This window comes from Echinops telfairi, unplaced genomic scaffold (assembly GCF_000313985.2).
Source record: "Echinops telfairi isolate 266 unplaced genomic scaffold, ASM31398v2 ScPeMD7_7475;HRSCAF=8513, whole genome shotgun sequence".
In the NCBI taxonomy this organism is placed as follows: Eukaryota; Metazoa; Chordata; class Mammalia; order Afrosoricida; family Tenrecidae; genus Echinops; species Echinops telfairi.
In genome coordinates, this window is record NW_022111379.1 from 17,568,564 (window position 1) to 17,579,983 (window position 11,420).

Below are 11,420 nucleotides of genomic sequence, written 5' to 3' on the forward strand. Positions count from 1 at the left end.
GGGGGAGGCAGGATACGCAGAGTCACTGTGCCCAAAAGAACTAGTTGACATTCAGCCATTTCAAGATTTAGCGCATGATCAAGAGCTGATGGTGCTGAAGGAAGAAGTCCACGCTGCAGAGAAGGCACTAGAAAAAAACAAGGCTCCAGGAATTGACGAACTGAGATGTTTCAGCAAACTGAAGCAATGCTGAAAGTGCTCACTGGTCTAGGCCAAGAAATTTGAAAGATAGTTATCAGACAAACAGACTGAAGGAGATCTGTATTGTGCCCATCCCAAATTAAGATGCCCCAACAGAAGGTAGAAATTATTGAACAATATCATTAATAACACACATGAGCAAAATTTTGCTGACGATAATTCAAGGCTGTAGCAGGACATTGACAGAAAACTGCCAGAAATCCAAACCGGAGTCAGAAGAGGACGTGGAATGAAGGCTATTATTACTGATGTCAGAGGGCCCTTGACTGAAAGCAGATAATAGCAGAAAGATGCTTACCTGTGTTTTATTGACTCTGCAAAGGCATTTGACTGTGTGGATTATTGACAACATTTCAAAGAGTGGGAATTCCAGAACACTTAATTGTGCTCATGTGGAGCATGCACGTAGACCAAGAGGCAGTCTTTGGAACAGAACAAGCGGGTGCTGTAAGATCTAGTACGGAGGAAGGTAGCCCATATGAAGAAGAAAGAGGCATCGGCATTAGAGGAAGGCTCCTTAACAGCTTGCAATGTGTAGATGTTACTACCTCGCTTACTGAAAGCAAAGAAGACTTGAGGTATTTGCTGATAAAGATCAAAGACGCAACCTCCAGTATGAATTGCAACCTAATGTAAAGAACCCCCAAATCCTCAAAATTGGACCAAGAGACAGCATCGTGATAAATGGAGAAAGACTGACATCAAAGATTTCATTTCACTTGGATCCAACGTCAGTACCCAGGGAAGTGAGTCACTGCCATCCACTCAGTACTGACTCATCGTGACCTTATAGGATGGGAGAATTGCCCCTGGGAAGTTCCCAGAGTGTAAGTGTTTATAGAAGTAGAAAGTCCCATCTTTCTTCTGAGTAACAGCTGGTGGTTTTGAACTGAGGACCTTATGGATGACAACCCAATGCGTAAGTAACCACGACACCACCAGGGCTCCTCCCACTCATGGAAGTGGCAGCCAAGAGATTAAACAACGTATGACACTGGCCACATCAGCAAAAGACCTCTCGGAAGTGTGAAAAATCAAAGACATTACCTCAAGGGCTGAGGTTAGCCTGACCCTCACCACTGTATTTTCATGACCTCATTTGCACACAAAAGCTGGACGGTGAACACGGAAGATAAAAGAAGAGCCTATGCCCCGGCATGCAGTGTGGGGGGAGAATGTTGTGTATATGGCCTACTAAAAGAGTCAACATGTGGCTTGGAAGAGTGTTTCTTAGCAGCAAGGATGGCCAGACTCTTGTCTCTTGTACTGCTAACACATTCTCAGGAGGAGGGACCAGGCCCCACAGAAAGATAAGATGCTTGGTACAGCAGGACCAGTGAAGGAGAGGAAGACTTCGGCAATACGCTCAACCATAGGAACCGGGTGAATTGGCATCACCTCAGGCAGCCTCCTAACAACCTTCTTGAATCTGCCTGGCCCTGGTCCCTGAGGCGGTTCACCCCTGTTTTCTCGTGACAGTGATTCTTTGGGGGCATCGAACGTATTTTCTCTTTTCCTTCCCTTCTTGGTGGCTTTTTGAGGAGCATTTTGGTATCTCCACGCAGGCTAAAGGGTTAAGCCTCGTTCTGTGTGGTGTGGTGATGGAAGAGGTGGAGGAGGTGGTGGTAGCGGTGAATGGAGAGATGGGGGGCAGGGGCGGGAGTGACCTCTATTCTGGTCTCCTCTGCAGCCCCAGGCCCCTTGGCTGCACACGAAGACGGTCCTCTCGCTGCCCTGCTCATGAAAGAGCCTGCTTTCCCTCTGCTCTCTGCTCCCCCTTCGTCCTTTTTGCAGGCGAGACTTGAGGGCTATCTAGAGATGACGTGGAGGGCTGGACCTCAGGGGCGGCATCTTAATGACTTGGCTTGGCGGGTGTTAGAACAGCCCCATTCAGTGCGAGTTCACTCCCTGCACAGTTGGCCGGCTCGGCCTCTGCCCACAGACATTCCCTTATTCACGCTGCGTGAGGAAATGGAGATTTCCAAATGGGAAACAGCCTTCCCAACTCTTTAACTCTTCCCGAAGGGACCAGGAATTGCAGAGAGCTGGGTCAAATCTAAGCAGGCCCAGCTCCTGCCCCTGAGAGGGGAGAACAACCCCAGCCGGAGATGGGACAAAGGCAGATGTGACCACTTCCTGTGTCCTCCCTGAGGGGAACCGGAGAAGCGTGAGGGTTTGCTTGGACCATCCTTACTGTCAATTGGCAAATATGAATCCTGTGTGTCTGCCCCATGGGGACTACACAGAGGTGGAAGCAGGTCTCTGCCTCTGCTCCAGGGTCCTTACAAATCCAGTCATCGTCGGACCGATTTGTACCACTTTGTGTTGCCTGGGGTCCTTGAGTAGCACTCGGCCACTAGTCTAAGGCGACCAGACGCCCTGCTTTTGGCGGGACAGTCCCGATTTTTAACAATTTTTCCCATGTCCCGCGGTGTTTTAAAAAAGTCCCGATTGGGGTTTAAGTGGAGAGGAAATGTTTTGAGAATGATGAGGGCAATGAATGTACAAATGCGCTTTACACAATTGATGTGTGTATGGATTGTGGTAAGAGTTGTATGAGCCCCTAATAAAATGATAAAAACAAAGTCCCGATTTTTGGAAAGAATGCACAACAAACTAGGGTATAAGGTTTTCGGCTGCCATGTGGCTATTTCGCCAGGATATGAGTTTTAGCAATGGTGTCCCTCTTTACCAATGTTAAAATCTGGTCACCTTATCCTAGAGTCCAGGAGAACTGTGAGTCTCACGGACCCCCCAGAAGTGGCCTCTGTAGAGGCTTTCAGAGGGATTCCTGATCCTAGCTCCCAGGGGCCTGTACCCATCCTCTGCCTGTTTCATGGTCCTTTTCTGCCCAGAGTGAGGAGTAGACCCAATCGAGTGGCAACTGCTGTGAGATAAGACTCTGTTGGCTGGAGTGGGGAGCCCATGCAAAAGGCCCACACTGCCAGCCCTCAGCCTTCCTTCCACCCTCTGGCTGATGCAAACAGAAACGGACCCAAGATGAGGCATCCTTAACTAAAGGAGTCAGTGCAAAGGCTGCGTCCTTAACCCTGTAAGGAGAGATCTTTGTAGCACAGTGAGAGTCAGGGTCGTGTCCTGGAGAGAGCACTTATTGGGAGCGAGGTTCATACGTAGCCTTTACCCTTTCTGGGCATTAATGGTCCTCCTCTGTAAAATGGGCTGATAGTGCCTGCTCTTTTTAGCCCACTCAGTGTGTGCATAGACTAAACCCATCTTGCATGTGTAACTGCTTTGTAAACGAATGGGTGATACAAATGTATCAACCAACAGACTGAACATGATGAGTGCAGGCTTGGGCGTGTTGAAGCTCAGCGGTCTGCCACTGCTCCTGAACATGCAGCATTTTCCCCAGCTGCCCTAGGGAGTCCACACGCCGTCCTCATCGTCCTCCGATGACGTGAGGAGCTGGGATATCTGGAGCCCCAGATGGTCTGTACCTGTGGGGCTGCTCAGTAATTGAATTAGCTGCCCTCTTCCCTAAGGCAGCCCAGAGCAGGGAAAGCTGCTTGATAAGCATCTCCAGCCAGCGCCCAGCAGGATGGACCATTAGAGGGCCAGGTTAGGTGGACTCCAGACATTGCTGTCAGCCCTGAATATGGGCCAGACCCTCTGCTCCAGGGCAGCACCATCAGAGTGGGCCAGGGAGCTGGGGAGCATCCCAGAGCATCCCAGAGGAGGTGAGGCCAAGAGGTAATAAGGTGTCAGCCCCTCTCTGGGATTCCTTCTTCGGGCAGGCCCAAGGTGAAATCATCCGGTCCAGCTTGTCCAGACTGTACGCATCTTCCCCATTCTCCGCATGATTCACTTTTTATTTGTTAGCCTTGTTGATTTGCTGGTCTGTAGCATTAGCCTTAGGAGCCATGGTGGGGCCGTTGGGTTAAGCGTTGGGTTGCTAAGCACAAGGTTAGAGGTTCAAACCCACCAGCTTCTCTATAGGAGAGGGAAGAGGCTGCTGGTTCCACTCTTGGAAACCCTATAAACGGTCACCAAGAGTTGGAATGGACTCAATGGCAGTGGGATTTTGCTTCGTTTTGTTTAATTATTAATCTTATCTCCCAGTTGGGCTGTGGTCTCTTTCTGAGTAGACTGATGCCCCCTTCATGGAATGTGTATATCAAAGGTATTCCTGGTTTGTTTGTGTGCTTGTTTTTCTATGTCAAGATCTGTTTGATTCCCCTAGTTTCTCCTGAATTTGCCAATTTAATCTCTTCTATTTTGACTAGTTAATGCTGATGGCGCCCCCACCCCCCATTCACATAATAGACCCCCCTACCAATCGCTGCTGCCTGCAGACAACGGCCAGAGCTTGCACAGAGAGCCTGCCCCTGGAACACTGCCCTCCTCTGCTAGGTTGAGCCACTCTGGGAACTGCCTCCAGAGCCAACGGCCATTCTTTTGAATGCCTTCAATTGTGGCAAAGCCTTATCTCTCGAGGGCACATTGTATCTTTCAAACAACTAGGAGCCATCCACGGCCAAGTCTGGTGACTAAAGCGTGTGGGTAAACTGGATACTATTGTTTGAGGCTGAAAATGAAACGTGCTCTATGAGGTGTGATGACTCCTTTTCTTGTGTGGCTCTGAAACCCATCTAAAATCGATACTTAGAGCCATGGCTACCTCCTTCTGAGAGGGTGGTTTTGAGGGGTTGTGCTTTGTTTTGTTTAAATGTAGCGTCTCTTTCAAGTCTGTCTCGTTATTTTCATCACCTGGTGCCGTGAGGGTCACATTGGCTCCTAGAGAAATCGCTGTCTAGTGTAACTGCACACTCTGCACCTAATGAAGGTGGGCACAGTGCAGGGTAGAGGCAGAGAACACGATTAGGTTTTAGAAGGGGACCTGGAGGAGGGGGTCCTCCTTAGATGTGTGACCTTGAGCCTAGAAACCTGGGTGTTCTCAGCCTCCCACCTTTCCCTCTTCCCGTCCACGCTGATGGATGGTGGTTGCCCTGGAGCGTGCAGAGCTGACAGCGGCACCTGGAATCTGCCCGGTCGTCGGGCGGTCTTACAGGAGTGGCACACAGGTTGAAGCAGCACTGACTACCAGCTAAAAGGTTGGAGGTCAGAACCCACCCGGATGCACCTCCGAGGTCAGGCGTGCGTGGTGATCTCTTTGCAGAAGGTTTGGCAAGGTCTCAGTCTTGAAGACCCTGTGGGGCAGCTCTGCTCCGCACCCTCAGTCACCACCCGTAGGAATGGGCGCAGCGGCCGCTCACAATGACCATCAGGTGCTTTCAAGGCAGGCTGCAGTTGGCACTGCACCCAGAGGTGCCTTGGAAGAGAAGCCTGGTGATCTGCTTCCGAAACAAACAGCCACTCAAATCTGTGGAACACAGTTTTGTTCCGGTGCTCCCAAGGCTGCGTGCGACAGCTGCCACGGGCACTGCCCTGCGCGAAGGGGAAGGATAGCGCTGTGCGACCCATGCAATGGTCAGATGAGCTGGTCCAGGAGGCACGCGGTCATCGTTGGTGTCCTCTGCCTGCTGCATCTCTGAAAAAAAAAAAAAAGGCAGTAGCACAATCGTTGGCACCTCCATGATTATGTCATTCCAATCTCCCACCCCGCCCCCCACACCCCGCCTAAAGGCCTTTTTAAAAAATATTGAGCCAACTCCACCGGAGCAGTGCTGCTCTGTCTCTGCCCAGGCTGCACATCAGCCCGCTGACACCAGCCTCAGGCAGCACAACAGCCAAGAACCACAAAGCGCTGGTGGCATAGCGGTTATGCCTTGGGTTCCTAAACACAAGGTCAGCAGCTCAAAGATGACCAGCTGTGCTGAGGGAGAAAGGCGAGGCTTTCTGCTCCCGTAGTCTCAGAAACCCACAGGGGTAGTTCCACCCGGGCCCCGGGGTGTGCCTTGAGTGTGAATCGGCTTGGTAGCTTCTTCTGCCGTCTGCAGCCTGAAGCTGGGCATGCCTCACGCACCAGGCCACCCTTGTCAACCGCCACCCTGCCTCACTGGAGGGTCACCAGAACCCTGCCAACTGCCTTTGACCTTCACTCCCTCCATTCACAGCTTCCTGTGAACTGGTGCCCGCCCAGCATTTCACCACCACGAAGTAGACTGCCCCCAGTTGGCTTCATTGATGCCGGTCTCGCCTCTAGACCTGCTGAACTCCATTCTGCAGCTAAGCCATGTCACCTTCAGCCCTGCTCATATGCTGGCATGAGGCAAGTGAGTTCCAATACGCTAAACATCACGAGCTGAAGCTAAGTAAGGGACCAACCCCAGTGGTACAGCTGGTGACATCTTCCAGGCCCGTTCTGAGCCGCGGTCAGCCAAAGAGCCCAGGCTCACCTTGGCCAAGAGTAGAGAGTGGTTATATTACGACCGTGAGAAGGGATACTTCAACTGGGCCGGGACCTGGAAGTGACGAGGAAGAAAATCCTGGCCATCTCCTTCTGAGAGTCAGCCAACGAAAACCCGGTGCATCACAACAGTTCGATCACGCTATGCCAGGCAGTCGCCATCCGTGTGTGTGTGTGTGTGTGTGTGTGTGTGTGTGTGTGTGTGTAACTTGACTGCAGCTAACAACAACAATAACATTTGGTTCTTTTTTTTAAAAAAGTCATTTTATTAGTGGCTCATACAACTCTTATCACAATCCATACACACATCAGTTGTGTAAAGCGCATTTGTACATTCATTGCCCAACATTTGGTTCTGAATCCTACTTCTAAGGTACCAGGTCAAGCAAGAGTGAGCAAGAGTTCATTTAAGGACAAGCCCCTCCCTGTGGAATCCTGAGGTCACTGTGTCTCCCCACCCCCTCACATCTTTGCCTTCCTCTTCTTCCCATCGTGCCTGTGAACGCCCAGTCTGTGGGAACGTATCTGACACGGCACAGGCACTTCAAAGGCGAACGGTAAATGTTTGTTTCCTCGCTGCCAAGGGGAAAACCTTTGATTTGGGAGAACTGCTTGTTTGAGACAGGGACTCTTAGTTTTGCAAGCGACTTAATCATTCCAAATCTCCACGCCATTATCTATGCAACGGGGCTAATCGTTTCTCTCTCTCAGCGCTGGTGTGCGAATTGGACAAGATAGCAGCTATTTAGAAACCGCTTCTGGACCCCTCAAGCACTGGAAGGGTTTAGGTCTTGGGCCTTCTAGGTTTAGCTCAGGCCCCGCCTTCCTGACCAGCCTGCCCGGACCTTGTTTGCTCAGACCATTTCGTTGCTTATCATGGTCCCTTGTCCTGTGTGTCGCCTGTTCTATTATTTGGACCGCTAATCAGGAGGTCTCCAATGGCCGGCTCTCCCTAACTAGACAGCAGACACCTTCAGGACAAAGGTTGTGAGCTCTGCCCATTCTCCACAGGGCCCAGCATGGGGCTCCACAAACACTTCGGGGTGTGGGCCCCAGTGCCAAGGGCTGTGTGAAAGCAGGCCCACCGTCAGGAAGCCCAGGAGGAGGAACTTGGACTGTCCAGTCAAGAAAGCTGGAGAACAACATGCATTTCTGCCCCTTTTCTGAAAATGACAGGAATTTAGGAAGGGATCTCTATTGAAGGACAACCAGGGAATTCTCACAGAGCAGAGAGGACAAGCCCTGACTTCAGCAGCGCACTGCCATTTGAAACCCGACTGCAGTTTACAGGCAGCTGGTCCTGGAAGAGAAAGTCACCTGCATTCGTTTAGGAAATGGAACCTCTTGGACTTAAAGAAGACAAGTTCAGTGACCTGGCCCAGTGAACTGGCCGGGGACAGCCTGACTGACAGGGCCACCTCCCATCCCAAGACTCCATTTATTTAGTGATGAAGTACAGCTGTTAGGGCCAAAGTCTGAATGTGACTAAGGCAATTAGCCGGATAATGGGACCTTTGTGATCAGTTGTCCCTAGTTTTCCTTTGAAGAGGTCTTTTAAGGACTTCTAACCTTTTCACTGTTACCTCGTCGGATCCAGGCAAAATAAGGTCTCAAGGCACAGGGAGCGTGTTTTCCGATTCAGAATCCCCTATCCAGGTCACAAAGCACCAGCCCTCTCCCTTCCCAACCCAGGTTCCGTTCACCGAGTGCCTACGCTAAACAGTGTGAGGAACAAGACTATGTAAGCATCCAGGTATGGAGAAGTCTTATCTTCACACCAGGTGTGAATCCCCCTTGTTCTTGGGTGTTGCTGGTCAGGGGATGGCCAACCTTTGTGTGCTATTCCAAAAGTCATCATTAGACAGGCCTCTCCTGACTCTGTCAAAGTAATGCTAGCCTAGCCCTAGAGTACAAGGTTGAGAACAAGGCCCCTCAAATCCAGGTGATGGCTTTGCCACTAAGCCTCTGTGAGCGACTGTCTTTCTTTTTGGAAGTACGAGGACTAAGAGGCTGCTCTTCCTTTGTTCCCTGTGAAAGCGGTCCCTCTCCTCCCCCCACAATTATATGGTAAAAAGGATGAGAAATGTACCACTCCTAGACCTAGTTAAGCCCCTGAAAAAGCTGGCATGCTTTTGACAGGCACATTAACCTGGTTGGGCCTCAGTTTACAGATCCATGGAAAGGGGGTACAAGGACACACGTGCCCGCCAGGCCAACTTCATAGTTAGAGTCAGGTCATGAGGATGGAATTGGAGAGCGCCCACGTGTCGTGTGATTTCCTGTCGCTGGGATGCATCCTCTGAGGACATATATAGACACTGGCAATGTGATGTTTAGCCCATCCCATGTTATGTCTGATCGGTTCCCACGTCTGTCAACTGCGCAAACGAGAGCTACCCTATTGTGTTGTTCGGAGGTTCCTAATGTGACTGCGTGTGAAGTTCTTCTTGGAGCAATCAGCACAGGAGTAGATGCCAATGAGTGGGTGGGGGGATGCTTCTGTCCACGCGTGTTAGTCTCGGTGCTGGCGAAGGCGCCCATGCCAAGCCATGCGATGTGCAACTTTGGTGTCCTGACCCCTGCTCATGTTCCCTTCCTGCTCCAGACTGTCCTCCAACCATGACCGGTCACTACTGTTCCACAATCAGAGGTCAGGAGTAAAATGCAAATGGAAAGTGAAAATACACAAGCTGGCACTCACGGTTAAAGGTCCTGCAGCCAAATTTCCTTAAGGGCAGCTCCTGAGAGGGTGGGGCATCAGCGTATAGAGCTGAGGCTGCTGGGAGAGAGAAAGGAGTGGGGATTAGATGAAGGAAAGAAAAGAGAGGTGGAGTAAACCAAACCATTTGGCCCACTTTACAATATTTCTGAAGGTTCTTCCTGACTACCAACAGCTGTTGGGAAATTCTTCCTGCAGTCCGAGTATAGGATACTTCCTCCATCCAGGGAGCTGAGTGTTCTGTTTTCAAAACGAAGCACTGCACTAGCCACGCCGGGAGAGAGATGGGATTTCTAGTCCCATAAGCAGTTACAGTCTCGGAAACCCACGAAGGGCTTGTTGTGAATCAGCTTCGACTCAATGGCAGTGATCCGGTTTTAGGTTTTGCTGATGTCTTAGAAATCTAGTGCTGGCCAAGAAAGCTGATGGTGCCCGGCTATCAAAAGATACAGCATCTGGGGTCTTAAAGGCTTGAAGGTAAACAAGCGGCCTTCTCGTCTCGTCAGGATGGCTGCAAAAGAGAGTCCATCAAAACGGTGACATCGGAGGGGATGTGCTGGACCCATTGTATTTAAAAGCAGAGAGGTCAGCTCAGAAGGTATGGTGACTGCTTGGGGAATTCCAACAGGGATCATCTGGATAGATTTTTCTCAAAGGGCACAGGAAATCTTGGGGATGACTTAGGAGGAAATATTAAGAAAATTAACAATCACATTGGTGAGAAGACGGGAAAGTTGTGCTGAGGAATCCCACCCCCTCCCCTCCCTGCCCCCACCATACCAGAGATGCACCTACTCATCTTTCAAAGGTGGTAAGGACTGTCCTCTGAGAATGCCCTTGGGATACTCTGCCTCATCCACTCCACAGCCCTAAGAGTGCCCCTTCAGACGTCTTGCTGTTTCTCAAACTCACAGAACATTGAACCAGAACACGGTTTGAGCCCTCAGGGATGCCCAACCACCATTTAAATCTGGTCTCAAGGTAAGAGCGTAATTCTTCAGAGAAGGGTTACCTGCATAGACCTTCATGGAGCATAAGTCAGAAAACTGTAGCTTCACATTTTGGCGTCTTCTTATTTAATGCAGATATCTCCATTTTGTAGGGATACTGTTTTACCATCCTCATATAGGATAATGATGATGTGATCATCACGGTTGTGGTGTTTCTAGACATGTTCTTCTATAATGTATAAGGATTACCATTTATATAATAGTATCACAATAGGGTTATACTGTATCTTATACCTTTTTTTAACTTTCATGATGAATTTTCCATGGACCAATTAAAAAGATATATGACCTAGCAGACATCAATTGCTTATAGTTAGGATAGGCCTGGTGCTAAGGGTTTTATTTAAATGGCCTCCTTTAAGCCCCACAATAACTCTGTGGCGTGGGCACTGTTATCAGAATTTTACAGATGAAGAACACGATGCCGAGCGGTTTCAGTAGTTTAGGTCTACAGAACAAGGAAGAACGAGCAAGCAGAAAAGTTAGAATTCCAGCCCAGGCAATCTGACTTCTAAACTTATCCCTGATGTAGCGGGCGTCTGAAGGCCACCTTCACCTTCCCAAGTTTGGGCTTGGACTTAGATCCAGGAATCTCTTTAGGGGGTCTCTTAATCAGGGATATACAGTAAGACTTGGAATGCCAGAACCAGAAAAGGGGACGGGGAAGACTCCCCCATGCGTGGTGGAAATCCGAGGGGACAGCATCCTGTCGAAGGCGCGAAACTTCCAAGGCCCGGAACACAGTCCCTTGGAGTCCCTTCTCACTGGAGCAGGCTGACTGTGACTAAACCCCCTTCTCTGTCCACTTCAGGAGCAGCTCGGAGAGGAGGAAGGAGAAGTCCCGAGATGCTGCCAGGTGCCGGCGAAGCAAGGAGACAGAGGTCTTCTACGAGCTGGCCCACGAGCTGCCCCTGCCTCACAGCGTGAGCGCCCACCTGGACAAGGCCTCCATCATGCGGCTGGCCATCAGCTTCCTGCGCACACACAAGCTCCTGTCCTCAGGTGAGGCCGGCACAGACGCGCGCGTGCTCGCATGTCCCAGCACACAGGGCACCCTCTCGTGCCAGAGTCTGAAGTTGGCCGGAGAGGCCTTCTTCCTGAGGAACCCCCGCTCCGCACAACTTCGCCCGCAGGAGCACTGGGAGTCCTCCAGGTCAGACAC

At 50.5% G+C, this 11,420-nt stretch overlaps 1 protein-coding gene across 1 annotated transcript in view; it reads left to right on the top strand.

The window, feature by feature from the left end:
* Positions 1–11,420, top strand: part of EPAS1 (endothelial PAS domain protein 1) — a 97,065-nt gene that overhangs the window by 39,407 nt on the left and 46,238 nt on the right. The window contains exon 2 of the mRNA XM_045285681.1: positions 11,070–11,260. Coding sequence (XP_045141616.1) covers positions 11,070–11,260 — 191 coding nt within the window. The remainder of the gene's footprint in view (positions 1–11,069; positions 11,261–11,420) is intronic.